The sequence below is a fragment of the Thunnus thynnus genome, chromosome 9, assembly GCF_963924715.1.
Source record: "Thunnus thynnus chromosome 9, fThuThy2.1, whole genome shotgun sequence".
Classification (NCBI taxonomy): domain Eukaryota; kingdom Metazoa; phylum Chordata; class Actinopteri; order Scombriformes; family Scombridae; genus Thunnus; species Thunnus thynnus.
The window spans coordinates 17,847,801-17,865,089 of record NC_089525.1 but is presented as its reverse complement, the minus strand read 5'-3'; the positions used below and the strand labels follow the sequence as shown (position 1 = coordinate 17,865,089).

Below are 17,289 nucleotides of genomic sequence, written 5' to 3'. Positions count from 1 at the left end.
AAGCCTTTAAAATCGTTTGCAGGATTTTCTGAGACATTGTAGGGCTATATTTTTCTGGCGATATTTTGCTTTCTACAAATTATTTTTAGGATTACTTTGGATCTTCTTTTGCGCAAAGAAGGTGGAGAAAAGCACAATTAATTGCTCTTAATTGTTAATTTAATTATTTTATTCAAAGAAATGTCCATTAATAATAAAGCATGGATGAAGACATTTTAAAAAATCTATACATATAAAAAAAAGAAAAGCAAGCAAACACTTGTTTTTCCGAGCGTTTAAAGGATGAAAAGAAATATAAAATAGTAATTCCTTGTTTTCTTGAGGGTCACGGGGTTGCGGGATCTCTCTGGTCCTCATTGAACTGATCCAACCGGATTTATTAACGGGAAGCAGATTATAGATCAAACGGCTGCAGTCGGATTGTGTTCAGGAGGATGACGAGGGGAGAGAGACAGAAATGAGTTGTGACAAGTCCCGTGGTTCAGCGGCTCTGTGATGCGTCAACTCGGTGAATCACCAGCGCCGAGGAGGAGGACAACGAAACAAGGAGAGTCAGGGATGGGAAAGGAGGGCAGGAAGGGAGAAAAGGGGAGAAAAAGAGGAGGAGGAGGTACAAAAAGGCTCCGCCGTCATTCAGTCTGTCACACAGACAGACCACACGCACCAAGTCAGCGGCGCGTCAATATTTAGGCTCCATCCTGTGACTTTCTCTTCTCACATGTAATATCTTTAATATCATCCGTTTACAGGACTGAATCACCTGCATTTTTTTTGCTTCTCCACTTTCATCATCTGCAGAGCTGTTTGAGGGAGGAGAGGACATTTAATTGAGCCCGACGCATGATGAAAAGTTTGCGTAATTTTTAAAGAGCGAAATTGGAGTTGTACAAGAGGAGAAGAGACATCATTGTCGGTTTATTTCAGCTCTTAAATTTGCCACTGGATTAACTTCTGAGAGCGCACTCATCGGAATAAAAGGATTTGGAGAAAATGAAAAGGCTTTGCGGAGGTAAGTCCATGACCGAAATACTTTTTTTTAATGGAAGTTTTGGGAAAAACCTAAATTATTATTCAATCACCACATAAAGAACAATTACTCCAAGTAAAGATTATAGTTGTCATTATCCAGTTCTTCTGTTTGGCTATGTGGCGTTTTTCCCTTGCAAATATAATGCATATTTTAAGATTAATGCTGCAGAATATTTTTGTGTGTGTGTGTTTTATTTGTTCATATTTTTCCCTTCATTACTTAGTTTAATTGTGCAGAAATTTTGCAGCTAAAAAGAATCTCAATACAAACAAGTTCTTATATTACATTCAATTTGTTTTTCTAACCCTGGAAAGAAAATAATTTATATGTTGTGTGTGTTTTTAAAAAATATATGTGTATTTATTCATGTTTTGTTCAAAATCCAAAATTAGTTGAAATTTGGTTGTTAAACATTCATTTACATTTGAAAATGAATGATGCAGAAATTGTTTGGTTTGGTGATTCATCAGTAAACCTCAGACTAAAATGTCACAAAAATGAAAAGAGCACGCCAATACAGAGACAAACTGTTATGCAGCTTCTATTTTTATGTACCATTTTTAGATTTTCCAAGATATGTGTGTGTGAGAGTTGAGCGGAGAGGAAATAGCAGAGAGCAAAAAGAACGAAAGATTATGTGTGTGTGAGAGAGACTGAAGAGGAGCTTCTTATTCACACTAAAAAAATGACAGAGGTTGAGGGGTCAGAGGCAGCCAAAGCCCCTGTCTAGTTAGCTGTCACCGATATGAGAAAGTACATGATTCACGTTAGTCAGGGTGTGAGAGGACACACACACACACACACACACATACACACACACACACACACATACACACACACACACATCTTTTCCCCTTGGGATGACTGGTGCGGCTGCTGCTCCGTGTCCGAAAGGAAGGAAAAGGTGGTGAAAGCAAAGATTGAAGGGTGGTTGTGTGAAATGATGCGCTGAACAAAAAGATCACCAAGTTCCTCTTTTTCTTTCCCTCTCTCTCTCTCTCTCTCTTCCTCCTTTCTCATCATCCTCCTTCTCTGCTCCCCTCATCCTGTCATGAGAACTGCAGCCGGCCATCAGCGAAATTTGGTGTAACTTTAGGAGGACAATAAATAAAGAGCTGAGTGCACAAACTGCTGCTCCCCCTGATACTTTGAGCAAATAAATACAAAGAAAGTTCAGCTGTTGACTTGTTGTCTTTCATCACATACACACACACACATTCACCTCCCCAGGTACATGTAGAGGAAAACACATTTTTCTTCCATTTCAAATACCCTATCCTCTGTGTGTGTGTCTGATCCTCATACACACACACACACACACACACACACACACACACACACACACACACACTCACACAGAGAGAGAGAGAGACAAGGCCTGTTATTGCTGGGAGGGTTGAATTAGTGTCGGTGTGTTTCAGATAAAAGCGTTAGTGTGTGTTGGACACAGAGAGCTGAAAACACACCGGCCAATAGGAGGACACAAAGGAAGAGAGAAAAGAAAGAGAGAGTGAGCGAGGAGGATGTGGAAAAGAGAGAAAAAAAAAAGTGAACCTTTCACATCTTTTGATTCGCTCAGCGCCATCCTCAATTCTTCACAGTATATATATTTATAGGGATGTGAAGAGGATGTGTGGAGGGGGGAGGGTGTGTGTATGTAGGGGGAGAGAGAGAGAGTAAAGAGAGGTAGAGGCAGATAAAAGTAAATAGAGAGAGAGAGAGAGAGATGGGGGGGGAGAGGGAGGGAGGGGGGTGAACTGGCAGAAGAGGGGTTAATGCAGTGCAGATTCCCGATTGACAGAAGTTAGCAGCACCCAGAGGGGAAGAGAGAGGAGAGAGAAGGGGGGAATGATATAAAATGAGTCGGTCACGCTTTGAACAGTTACACATGCTGTTTACATTTTTCCCAAATTAACATGGCCCCTCGCTTCAGAAAAACTCTCCCTCACCGGCTCCCCCCTCTCTCTCTCTCTCTCTCTCTCTCCCTCCACCAACTCCTTTTCCTCTCCCTCTTTCCTTTCAAATCCTCTCTTCCTCCTGCTCCTCCTCCTCCTCCTCCTCCTCCTCCTCCTCCTCCTCCTCCCTCTGTCTCTATCCTTCAAAATATCTTTCCTCCCTTTTCAGCAGTAGTGGAAGTCAGGTCCTTCACCTAATGTAAAATGTAAGAATATCTGTTACAAGTAAAAGAAATCAACATTTTACTCAAGCAGAACTTAAGTATTACAATCAAAATGTATTTTTAGGTGTGAGAAATGCTTCTACAGTTGAACAGTATTAATGTCTCAGACAGTCTATCATTCTCTATTATTATAACCTTAAATCATTATTACTGATGGATGAATACATAAGCAGCATTTTAATGTTGTAGCTGGTCAGGGTGGAGATAGATTTAAGCTTTTATATACTGTGGAGTAGTTTAATTGACTAACAATGCAGTGCATGTATTATATGCTCATTTTAGATTGTAAAATCTGAATCTGCAGCAAGTCTATATCTGTAAAATAAATGCAGTGGAGAAAAGAGTGCAATATTTGCCTCTGAAATGAAACAAAGTTGAAGTATAAAGTGGTATATGCTGATCATTTTCTTAATTAATTGATAAGTTGTTTGGTCTAGAATGTCAGAACATAGTGAAAAAAATTACAACATCCACAAAAAAGTCACAAAAACCCAAGATGACATCTTCAAATTGCTTGTTCCTAAACCCGGATATATTACGTTCACTATCACATGAGACAAAGAAAAGCATCAAATCTTTAAATTTCAGAAAATGTTTTGTGTTTTTTGCTTGAAAAGGGTCTTAAATGATTAATTCATTTCATCAGAATAGTTACCGACTGTTAATCGACTAATATTTTCAGCTCCGTACTGAAAAGCACTTCCTCAGAGCCGTCAGAGCTGTACTCATTTTACTTTCCACCTCTGCTTTCTCTCTTCAAGCAGAGACAGAGCAGCAAAACTGAAATCCAGCAGAGCGCTCTTGTCTGATTTTCTGCTTTCGGTATTTTTTTTTTTTTTTAAAGAGAATCCCCTGGGGTAGAGATGGGGAGTAACTGGGGTGAGGCTAAGAGTGGGGTTACGAGGTAAATTAAAAACTGTAGGTCTGACAAAGAGGAAGTAGGGAATGAGAGATGTAGATGGAGGGAACGAGTGGAGCCAATTAGTGAAAGGAAGAGAGGGTAAAGGCAATTAGGGAGAGAAAGGAAGGAGACTTTAAAATGCAAGTTTGACGTTTCAGGGAGATTTAGAGAGAGAGGGAGGAAGATGAAGCGACAAAGAAACTGAAACCAAACATGGCGATAAACCCTGGAGCGACTGGAATCCACATATTTAAAAAAAAAAAAAAAAAAGGCATAGATATAGTACATTGGCTTATAAGGTGAAGAGGGAGAGAAACAGTGGGGAATTAAACAACGGACCTGGAGATAACGACCAGAGAGAGATGGTTGCACAGACAGTTTCTGGGCATAAACATAAATTTTATTGGATTTTTCTAAAAAAAAATGTTTTCTTTTGACTTTGTTTTTGGTTCATTGATGTTATTTGGCAACCTCAGTGTGTGTCCAGTGCCAAGAGGATCAATCGGAAATTCAGCATGAACAAACTCCAGAGGAAAGAATCTCAAGGGAGAAGAGATGGGAAAAGTGTATGTGTGTGCATGCTTTTGTGTGTGTGTGCATGTGTGTGAGTGCACAATGGTTTGTTTATATGGACTTATTCAGTGTAATGTCTGTGCATACATGGATCTACACTCCAGTGCACATTCTGGATGCATATGTGTGCACGTGTGTGTGCTCTTTTGTGTGTGTTGAGTTAGTGGAGGAATGCACATTTGATTGAGTACAGACTGCTCATAAATCTGGCCTCTAACTGTACACAGACACACAACACCGACCCTGACCCCAGACTGTCAAGCCCCCCTCCACCCCCACTACCCAATCACCCCAAACTCACCTCACTCACCCGGCTGTCAAGCCCAACGCATGGCTCTGTCCACTTCCACTGTGACTCTATCACACTCAACGTCCGTCTGTTGATGCACGTGTTCGCCCGTGGCACCCTGCACAGGTGTGTTTATGTTTAGGATAAGTGTTATGAAAGAAGGCCAAATTGCCACCAGGTACAGTGCAAGAGAGTAATTAAAAAACTATGGAACTAGGAGACAAACAGGTCTGATGGGTGTTTTTCTATCAACAAAGACACAACGAGCCTCCAGCTCTGTCTCTGCCACGGTAGACACATGAAAAAATGAAAAGATGAATGAAATATTGAAAGTAATGAATATTGTTTTTATAAAATAATAGATAACAAGGGAAAGTCATTATATTTACATTATATTTACTGGTTACAGCATCTAAATTTTTAGAGATATTGAATGATGGACCCACTTTTTTTTAAAACTCACTCTCAAACCTTTTCTGAAGCTTTACATGTCACAGCATTCTTTATTTATTTTATTTTTTACAGACACAATTGTCCCTGATCAAAGCCACTTCAAATTTGCCAGTTTTTTGACAAAAGACTAATTTTTAACTGTTGTAAAAAACAGCGAATGAAACTTGATCAGGTGTCATCAAAAGACATTAGCAAAGCACTTCAGTCACAGTGGTGACACCTGATTGAGTTTCAGTTGCTGATGAAGGCTGTGGGATATGGCCACTAGCTCTGGAAAAAGATAGTAAGTGAACCTTGAGTTTATGCTGCATTCATGCAACGTTGACCAAATGGGAAGAAGGACAATAAAACTTCCTGTTATTCTGATTTGAGAGTGTTCACTTATTGTTAGTCCAAGATAACTGTTAGCCTTGTAGTTACATTAGTTAAATGGTCTGTTATTTGTAGCTGTTTGTTATCAAACCACATTAAAACAAACAGCTCCCTCTGAATGAGTTGAACCACTTATATTAGTGTTAATATTTATTTAGATTTTACTAAGATGTAACTGTCAGTGAAGGCAGTTTTGCAGCCATTTAGCCAATAATCTGTTTATATGTCTGCAGGCTAGTTTTTTTTCACCAAGTAGAAAACTGACAGAAATTCGTAATATCTCTAACTCAAAATGATAACTCAGAGGCTGATGTCAACATCTGTTCGCATCGGCCTCTGAGTAGCTCGTAATTATAGTCTGAACTACAATAAACATGAACGCAGCGTTAGAATATTTTATTACAGGATCTTTGTCTTTCTACAGTGAACGCGTAGCATTTTGGAAATAAACCGACTTTATAAACTGAGGCTGTGGCAACTGAAATCTGATCATAATCACATGCTTTTATAAAGTTTGAATAGGAGTTGAGATGAAGTCGAATTCAAATCGAGATCTCCCATCCAGAGGACAGTTAACTTGAGGTGACTATACAGCATGAAACAAGCCTGGATTATCAGCCTTATGTTGTCTAATATTATCTCTGGTGCAGCAGAGTAATTATAGACACCACAGATGTGTGAAGAGTGAGATGATACGTCTCCACTCCTCATCGAGCCTGCAACTCAATGACTGGTGCTCAAACTTCTTTACAAAGTCAGGCTGCAGGGCTTGATTAATGTTATATCTAATCAAATCTTATAGTCCACTCTTATCAAAACTGTACCATAACAATACACTTTAGCAATACTAATCAATGTCGCACTGCAAACAACTATTTTGTGTAATTTGGTCCCGAAACATAACTTTTTCCAGTTACTGATGTTTCCTCTCTGTTTAAGACCTCCTTTCAAGTGGTTAGAGCAGTGGAGGGCAACCTCTTTTGGCACTGGAGCTAGTTTTTCCTGGACCAGACTGGAGAGATTTACTTGCACATGGTTTTCCCACAATACCAAATTATGTTTACGTGCGTGTTTAAAACCTCACATGGTGGTGCATGTTGGGAAAGATGAAATACTAGTCCTCTTGGATGGAAGTAGTACAACACCCACAAACAGTGGGTCACTGGTTTACCAAAACATTGTCTGTCTGAGAGTGTAAAATGTCAAGTGTGCTACAAGACTCTGTTTGGCCCTGAATGCAACATTACGCCCCAAAATTCAATTCTGGATCCCCTGTGCAGGGTTTAATTTTGACCTATTTGGATCCCTGAAGCTCTGACGCCCGAACCTCATGTCGAGCTCTGCTGTGCACATGGCAGCCAGACAGCAGAGTGCCACATCTGACTTTACATTAGCGAACAAACCGTAGATAAAAAATACGATCTGTTGTGAATAATGGAGCTCCCCTGCGTGTGCATATGTGTAACCTTAATGTGTGTATGTGTGCCAAAATGTGTATGAGAGTCACACACACACGCCAGTGCACAGAGGCAGGTCACGGTCAGACGTTGTAGGGAACCCCTGTGTTGCTGTAATGCAATCCTCCCACGGAGAATGTTCTGGTTTCAACCCTGCCCTGCGGAGTGTGCTCCCACTGCCAGGTACACAGACGCAGCCCCAAGCCTGCAGGGCTCACCTTGAAGTCAGGCAATATGCCGACTATATTGTAGTTACACAGTATAATATTATATAACAATAACATGGCTCTGGGTTTGAGTTATCTCAGTTTACGCCGCTCGTACAAAAGAGTGGTTGTTTTTAGCCACAGCGGAGGATGCTTTTAGACATGTCAGTCAAAACAACAAGAGACTTTCACGTCTGGCAATCATCTCCGACCATGTGGCTACAGACAAAAGGAAACAGTTTGGGTTCATTTTTGCCAAGGAGAATTTTCTTTCTCTATCCCAGGCTCCTTTTTTTCCCCTGTACCTGTTTATTACTTCTGAATGCACACTGTGTGTCCTTTTCCTCCAGGGCTGTTTACTCTGAGAGTCAGCAGGGTCGTGCTGATTTCGGGGTGTTTTGATGCCGACGGAGGATGTTCGGTTGGACAAGCCAGTGGCTTGATGAGCTCCAAATGTTCAGGCTTTGCTGAAAGATGCTTATTGCTTCTGACAGGTGATGAGGCTTTGTGGTTGAAGAGCTTGGAGGAGGCTGACGGGGGTTGTCCTAGTTGACTGATTTCAGGGTGTGTGCGGGAGTGGCCCAGGCCCAACCACAGACTTGTAGAGAATAGTCTGGGAAGACGCTTTGATGTAGCTGAAAACTCAGGTTCAACAGGTGGTGCTATGAAGGGGGCTGTTTTTTCTTGTTTGTTCACTTTTTGTCTCACTCTGATGATGACAAGCGTTTCTAATCCTATTTTAATTGGAAACTGCCAGTTTCCCAATCTGTCATTCAATCTGTTATTAAAACTCAAGTGATTTGATGAATACAACTTTTTTTTTTTCCAGTGAGGTTGAGCGTGTTATGCTAGTATTTTACTTTGAAAATCATCACAGTTACTTGTTGCTGCCATGTCATCATTTCCATTTGTAACATAATCAAAGGGATTAACCTCATGTGTCATGATTGATTACTTTGACATGCTTGAGTAGAAACACACAAGAGAGAAAACTGCACTAATCATTTTTCATCCGGCACATTTATTTTCTTCTGTGACACATTTTATAAAGCGCTTCCAGCTTTTTGTTTTACTGTAAGTAAAACAGACTGTGCATTTTTGTGTATTGAGTAGTAAGCGTAATAACATGTTTTCAAGTAAGTTTCTACCCAACCCTGTTTGGGAGTGCATGCCGATATGTCAAATATAAGTGGTTGAGTCAGAGGGAAAAAGGTGTTGACTGTTTTAGGTCAGAACTTGTTTTCTTAGAACCACCAACAATGTGTTGAGGGTAAATGTTTTGCTAGGTGTTCAAGCTATTCATTTAAAGTCCCTTATTCAAGCTGGGGGCCCGTCATGACGGGCAGATGAAAGAGAGGAAAAAAAAGGGGTAGCAGAGTGGGAGCAGTAGAGCTAATCGGGGTTAATTGGCTGCTGTTATTTTGACCCGAGGCAGAAAAGAGATAAGAGAGTTGAGAGGAGAAGAAGGAGAAAAAAAAACAACGAGAGGAACGTTAAACTTAACACAGGAAGAGACAGAGAAAGGTGCAACGAGAAAGGAAAGGAAAGTTTGAGTGCAGTGGGACTAGTCGGAGGGAAGAAAGGGATTAAACCGGTGAAGCAACGGGAGGCCTGAGGTGTGTCTACGTCAGAGAAAGACAGAGTGAGCGAAAGAGAGAAACCTGACAGGGTCACACACATTGTGCAATACATATTTCACACCTGTTGAACAGCAGCACGGCAGTTTTGCCCATAATTTTCATGCATGAATCATAGCCTACCATCCGGGTGTCTGGAGGGGAGGGCGGATGAGAGAGAGCACAGAGAGGATGGAAAAGGATGACGGAGAGCAGAGACGACAAAAGAAATGTGTGCTGTGCTTGAGCTGAGGGGGCCGAGGAAGTGTTGAGAGAGAATAAAGGGAGAGAGAGTGTGGAAGTGAAAGCGTCCAGGGTGAACACGCACAGGATGGAGAGAAGTGGACAAATATGAAGTTCCTTAATGTTGAAAACCACCTTTCAGCTCCAATTTTCTCTGTTTGAAACCAGAGACAGAGGCTCTAAGAGGTTTCCAGTGTTACAACCCCACCCCCCTCACAAACACACACACACACCTACCAGCACACACACACACACACACACACACACACACACACACACACACACACACACACAATATCATTGTATACACTCACAGAAATGTGACTCTAATCCACATATATAATTACGGGTACAAACATTCTCACAGACACTCACACAGTAACATAAAACACCTACACAAACACTCTGAAAACTAAACAAGACCTCCACAGCAAACATACAACTGATGCAAACACATTAATGTTTGTGATTGTAAAGAAAGCCACATGTCCATGTTTTTTGGGATACTCGTCAGGAATGAACATATGTGTGTGTATGTGTCTGTGCGTTGAAGCGGCTGTTTGCCTGACAGACTGGTGCATTGAACATAGGAGCCATTTGTCTGACTGTCTAAAGCTATTAAGTGAGGTTTTATTTGAAGCCAGAGTAAACCTCCGACAGCCAGAAACCGCTAAAATTAGATTGGAAATGGAAAAAGGTTTATTGGCAGTGTCAGATGACTCTGACCTAGCAATATGTAAACATACGAGGCCATCGTCATAGAGACAAAGAAATAAACCAGAATATTGTAAAAAAAAAAAAAAAAAAAAAAAAAGAAAAGAAATCCTATAAACAGTGTGATGGTGCAGCGACTGGAGCAAAGCTTGGAAACTGTTGCTGGAGGTGATTTTTGTCTGTTGAGCTCTTAAATCATCAAATTCATTAAAAACTCAGCCTCCAACATAAATAATCACAAAATGTCTGAGAAAATGATGGCTGAGATAAATTTCACCTCGTTGTTATGATTATAAATACCTCTGCAGTGTGCTAATTGTCACTCGGACTCCCAAGATGTGTGTCATTGAAGAAACATCTCACAGTGTCTGAGTTTTAATCACCGTCTTCATGTGTCCTCTCCACAGTCCATCAAAACCACCTCGTCTTGCTATTGGCTGCTGCCATGGCAACGGCCCTGGATCCTTCCCACAACCTGGCCAGTGAGAGGAGTTCGATAGAAAGCACGTACGAGCTGACCAAATACCTGGAGTATCAGCTGAAGGAAATCAAAGATGTATATGTGAGCCACTTTTTTGTGATATCATCCTGCCTGTGTTTAATACGATCATTTATTAATTTTTATTGAAGCCAACATGGAACACAGAAATCCACGTCCTCTTCTATGTAAATGGTTTTATTGCACCTTCAGTTTTGCATACATTTATATGTGTCCTGTACATATAGACAGAAAAACATGAACACCTCATGAAAAGTAGCTCAGCTCTGAATGAACTCAATTAGAATATGAATATTAAATATGAGAATTTGTGCCAAGAGTTAGAAGCTAAAATTGATGCCACTCTCATGTAGCTGCATGAAGTGTGGAACTACAGCTGGGAGGCAATTAGCTTAGCACAAAGACCAGAAATGATGGGAACAGTTAGCTTGGCTATATTTAATCCGTACACAAACTGAAATGTAAAAATGACCATTTGTGGTTTTAGCAGGAGTTACATGCTTTAGCTATTTCTTGAGCTATTTCTTTATCAGTCCTCACCACATCAACAAAACTCTGGAAGTCACTGCTCCTGGCCAAGAAATGATTACATCATGTGACTTTCTGTAAAACCTCAAATTGTTTTTGCATTTCTGTTTGTTTGTGTATGGATTTAGCAAACTAGGTAGAGCCCGGGTAGCTGTTTCCCACTGCTTCCAGTCTTTATGCTGAGCTAAGCTAATTGCCTTACAGCTCTAACTTCTCAGTCAACACACAGACATGAGAATGATTTCTATCCTCTCAGCTCATTCTTGGAAAGAAAGCCAATATGCTTATTTACCAATATGTCAAAATATGTCTTTGAAAAAAACAGAGGTGTGAGATGAGACAGTGCAGATATCATTTTAGCTCCCAACATCCTATATATTTACATATCATACCATATCATCATTAAACACGCTATCATAGCTAAAAATAAGTCTGATGTGGCAAGACTGACAGGTTTTATTCAAACCAAAGGTTTGGAAGACAAAATTAAGCCAATCTTTAACGTTATATTTTCAAGTATGCCATGCAGTTCAAATGCTGAGTTCTGCTTCAAATTTGACCTACCATAATTGTTGTAATTGTGCACACACAGTTTTCCTGTGTAACTACTTTTATGACGTTCAGTTTTACCTCTCAATAAAGTGGTTTAGATAATCTAGCTAAAGCGTTGCCTTGTTTACAACCCGTCTGAACATCTGTTCACTTGTATTTTTTTCTTGTCAGACTCCGTTGTAGTGATGTTATCATGTTTCCGATTCTCAGCAAATACTTTGGGGAGTATAGTGTTATGACAACTAATAGGAATGATGCCCTATTGCCAATAAGAATTATCCTTTAAACCTTTTCATCCTGTCCTCTTATTTCTGTTTATCTCCTCCAGCTGACTTACTTAGGCCCCCCATTCAACGAGAAGGACTTCTCCCCCCCGCGGCCCAACAGTACGGCCCTGACCCTACCCAGTGCCGCCACCCGTCTGGAGCTGTGGCATGGCCTGGAGAACCAAGCCCGGCTCGCCCAGAACCAAAAGGCCTACTCTGTCCTGTTAGCGGCTGTGAGGGAGCTTGCCCGCTCCACCCTCTGCCCCTCCCTCAAGACCTCCCTGCTGCATTTCTGCACAGGTCTCGATGGGCTGCTGGGCTCCATATCTGCACTGATGACCACCCTAGGTTACGCGCTTCCTCCTTCATCTTCAGACATAGGAAGTGATGTGAACACTGGCGGGCTGCAGTACCTTCAGAGGGGGACGGGGGGAGACCGACCAGCTCCACTGATGAGCCAGAGCCTGTACAGGTCCAGAGCCGGGACAAGGACAGAGTCCGGTCAGCGTAACAACCAAAGACATAGCGGTACGAGGATGGTCAGAGGAGAGAGGGAGGATGGCCTCACCGTGGACGTAATGGAAAAAAAGAGAGGGAAAGAGGGGAGGAGAGCAGAGGCGACCGCAGCTGGAGGAAGGAGTGGCAGATCGAGGGAGAAGGGAAGAGGAGAGAGAGGGAGGAGAGGGAGAAGGGAAGAGCCCGAGAGTTGGAAATGGGCCCTCAGCGAAGAAGGGAGAGCAGGGGAGGAGGAAGAGGAGGAGCTTGAGTGGGAGGGAGGGACAGAGACATCAGGGAGGAGGAGGCGGTTGTTGAGTATCAACGAGGATGGAGAGGAGGGAGAGAGGCAGCCTGAACCCACGGTCAGTGTGTCGTACCCGGGCACAGAGAGCACCAGCTCCCTCCTACAACCAATCATCCAAACCAACAACAACAACAACAACAATCAATACAGCTACAATCTCAACTTACATCACCCAGACACACTTAGAAAGGAAGATGGTGTTTATGTAGAGAGAGGGAGGGGGTTTTTACTGGAGGAGGAGAGGCAAATAGACATGGAGGGTACCTCCTCATCCTCCTCTACCTCCTTCTCTACTGTGCATCATCAGCGCCGGCCACCTCGCTCCCTCTTCTCCCCCACCCTCCAACCTCCTCTATCCACCCTCTCCCTCCTCTACCAGTTTGGAGCAGGTGAGGAGCACACCCTTCTTCCCCAGCCTGTCCCTCTGTCTTTACAAAGGGGCACCTCCCTCCTCTCGCCTCCCTTGACTCCGCTCCTTTCCTCCACCTCCTCTTCTGCCGCCTCCTCTTCGCTCCTTTCGGTGCGGCCGACGATGAACGACTTCGCCAGGAAGGTGGAGGGGTTTTGGATATTGCGAGAGCTGCAGAGCTGGCTGTGGCGATCAGCGAAGGACTTTAACCGCCTCAAGAAGAGACTCCGAGGTTGAGACAAATGAGACGAGCTGGGACACACAAAAAAAAAGACAAAACACACAAATGTGCAGTCTATTAATAATCTATTATTTGCACAAAATCGGAGTGGGAACGAAAACAAAAGCTTTAACAGACATTCGTACTTAACACATTCATTCATGCTGTACTGGAATAAGTGAATGAATGATTATTTGGCAGGTCACCAGAAGCGCTAATGGAATATAACACACACAAAGCCAACACATTACTAGCACTGTCACCCGTCTAATGCACATAGCAGCTCATTGAGCGAGACACACTGAGACTGGGCTGAGTTACCGGACTTCACGGCTCATAGATCAACAGAAATACCACTGTAGGTGGTTAGACACACACACATGCACACACACACACACGGGTAGACTGAGTGACAGGCAGAGAAACAGACAGTGTAGCCATTGATTGAAAACTGATTCAGCGACCCCAGATGTGTGAATCAGCAAACATTAATTTTCTCTGAAGGAAGAAGGGAAACTTTCTGAAAGGGCAAAAGACAAAAGGAGAGTGAGGAAATGGCCAGAGGGATGAAGAGGGCACATAGGAGGAGAGGAAGAGGAAGAAAAGGAGAGGAAGACGGGAATAGGCGTGAGTCAGCGGATGAGCACTGGAAAGAACAGGCAAAGGGGTATTGCTGAGTAATCAGAAGTCCGCTGTTCAGTTACAGTAACCCTACAACAGTGCTTACTGTCCAGTTAGAGAGGTGGTCAATAACACACATACACACACGCTTACACTTATTGTGGTATTTGGTCCCTTAACATAGCCTACCATTCACTTCTATGCTGCTTTTGATTCAGTGCTCGCTCATTTGTACCGCTTTTTTACGATTTCCCGCCATAGAAAGAAATATTTAACACAATCTTAAAGTATTTTAGAATAGAATCATTTTCATAAAACCTAACTTTTCTGTGTTTATAGGAAAAGTTCCACATGTGAGGAAATACGCTCATTTCTTGCAGATAGAAGATTGATACCATTATCATATCTGTCCTTTAAAGCTATTGCTGGTTAGCTTAGTGTAGCATTAAGACACGGAACAGGCAAACAGCAGCTCTGACTCTGTCAAAATCTGCCTGTGCCAGAACCTCTAAAGCTCACTAATTAATATATTATATCTCATTTGTTTGATTTGTACAAAAACTGAAGTGTAAAAATGAGTTGTGGTCCAGAAGGCGGTTGCACCAGCTGTTCGTTAGCCTAATGATGAGAATTTACTTAGTGTAGATTTACACATCACTAAATTAAAACTGGTTGCACCACACAAATTAGTTGTTATGTAGAGATGAGTTGTTAATAAACATTTACACCTACTAAGGTGGAACTGATGCGTAAGCTAGCTGAATGAACTGACAAAGCTAACATTAGCTTGCTAATATATGACCTGTTCAGACTGACATGTCGACATATCTGACCTGATACTTTACAGAAAAAACACGCAAAACCTCAAATTACTTAATACTTGCCAATATTTTAGACTAAATACCAAATCACTTATCTCAGATATCCCCTCCTCCCCCACTGTAAACTACATGAATACCACTAATCCTAAAACACACATATTTTTCCAGGTATGCACATATAAATAAATAAAAGTCATACCTACATTCACACAAGATTGGCACTTGCGTTTATTTTATCTTTTGGCCCCTTGAAAAAGTCACTTCCTCTTTACATAGTCAAGTGTTTACTAGTTGGTGCAACCTGAATTTGGTAAATCACTAGTTTGAAACTAGTTAGTAGGTCAGTCACTAAGAACAGGAGGGACTTTACGTACAGACGTAGTGATGGATTTTCAAACAGCTGGTGTGACCCAGTCATGTTGTCACCCTGGCAACCAGCAGTGACTCCAGGAAGCCACTCTTAGGCCCTGTTCACACCTGGCATTAACATGCGTCTCCACCTACGTCTCAAGTGACCACTTCTGATCAGATTTCACTTCTCGGCTCTATATGCAAATAAACATGTGCAGCATTTCCATTTGCAATGCAGTACAGACTCACACTGAGGCTCAAATGAAACAAGTGCACATAAATTAGGTAAATTAGGGGGGCTCAGTGGGCGATGCGACCTTATTTCGCACTTTAATATGACGCTATTGGTACGTGAATGAGTACGTAATTCTGCTTACTCACAGAACGTCGGGTTGAGTAGGTGGTTCTTCAATGTGGCCCAGGACACATTTGCATACACACTGCTAAAAGAATGTGGCCATTTGCAGCTCAGACCACCTCCAAATGCGGTCTGAGCGATTGGATCTCAATGCGTCCTCAGTGAGTCTTGGGTACATTCATACTTGCACTTAGAGCTGTCCACTTGTGATCAGATCACCTAAGACACATTTTAATTCCAGGTGTGACCAAGGCCTTAGAAATAGAAATAGCCCAGCTCATGACTATAACTTGTTGATATTACACTTGTTGCAGATGGATTGATAAACTGTCCAACAAGAAACAGCTCCAGTAACTCCCTCCAACACTGCAAATAATCATTTTTACATTTCTGTTTGTGTATGTTTTAATCAAACAAGATACAATGTGTTAGTTAGTGAGCTTTAAATGTGCTGGTAGGCAGATTTTGTTTGTGTGTAGAGTGTAGCCTCTGAATGTAAACACAGTTACCGTGAAGAATATGATTAAAGCATGATATGGCCTACCCATAACATAACATAACATACGCCATCGGTATCTAGGGCGGGACTCTTAACCCATTGCTTTGACCATAAATCCAGCTTCAGTCTTTTCTGCTGAGCTAAGCTCCAGCTTCACATTTAACAGACACATATAAAAGTGGTTTCAATCTTCTTATTCAACTCTCAGCAAGAAAGAGAATGTGTGTATTTACCAAAGGGTTGAACTATTCCTCTAAGTCACGCTTACAAACAAAAATGAGACAAACTGTGGTAAACTTTTCATGCCTCTTAAAAAATGAAATCAGAGACTTTTTCTCCACTGGCAACTTACAGACAGCTTAATTTCTTTTTCAGATTAAATCTATTGTTATGTCTTTGCAATGTGCCTTGGATGACGTGGCTCGAGGTTATGAATCGTATCTCTATAATATTTATTGAACGAGATCTTTATTTATTTTTCTCCAGCGTGAAAATACTGTATCATAACTCAAGAGAGAATAAATACTAGCTTTTGTACAGAGCGTGGTGTTATTGGTCATTTGGGAACCCATGGGGAGAAGAGACAAAAAAAAAAAAAGTATGCATATGGGATTTTTGTTTGCAATGGTTTTAGTTTTATAGGGATGGTTTCGGGTGATTGGCACAAGGGGAGAGGAGTTTGGGGTCGGGGTGTTTTCTGGAAACAAAGGCCGGCTCACATTCATGACAAAAAATAGAGCGAGGGAGGCGGGGTATGTGAGAGTTTTTATTTGTCTGTCCTGGTGAAAATTTACGATCTCTCTTTTTTCCTTTCATGTTTCTTTTCCCACCTCCCACTGCATCATTCCTCCTCCCTCTTTGCTTTCTTTTCTCATCACACTATCTCACGAAGCTCCTATTCCCCCAAAACATCCCTCTGACCTGTGACAGTAAGGGATTTACATGTGCACAAACAGGCACAGGTACAAACACACCCCTCATAATCCCACCAACCGCCTGGCTCTCTTGTTGTGTCTGTGTTTCAACGCCTCCGATCTCTCTGTCTCTGTCACCGCCTCTGTCTCTTATCGTTTTTGCACATCCTTTGTCTTCTGCACCCACTCTTTTATCGTTTCCTCACCTGTTATCTTTTTTCTTTTCTCTCGTGTCTGGCTTTATTGCTCTCGACTACGCTATTTTCCCACGTGATCTGCAGCTCTTTGGTTCCCTCTCCTCGCCTCAGGCCAGATATTAAAGGATCAATGAGAATCTCCCCTCCATCACCTCCGAGGTACACACCTGCACACAACCGCACACCCACCGTGACACACACACATGCACACATGCACAC

At 42.0% G+C, this 17,289-nt stretch overlaps 1 protein-coding gene across 1 annotated transcript; it reads left to right on the top strand.

Annotated features, from left to right (window-relative positions):
• Window positions 1-301: 301 nt before the first annotated feature.
• Window positions 302-16,500, top strand: clcf1 (cardiotrophin-like cytokine factor 1). The gene is made up of 3 exons (XM_067599367.1): window positions 302-1,009; window positions 10,441-10,595; window positions 11,941-16,500. The coding sequence occupies exons 1-3, from the start codon at window positions 991-993 to the stop codon at window positions 13,324-13,326; spliced, it is 1,560 nt and encodes a 519-aa protein (XP_067455468.1). The 5' UTR covers window positions 302-990; the 3' UTR covers window positions 13,327-16,500.
• Window positions 16,501-17,289: the final 789 nt, after the last annotated feature.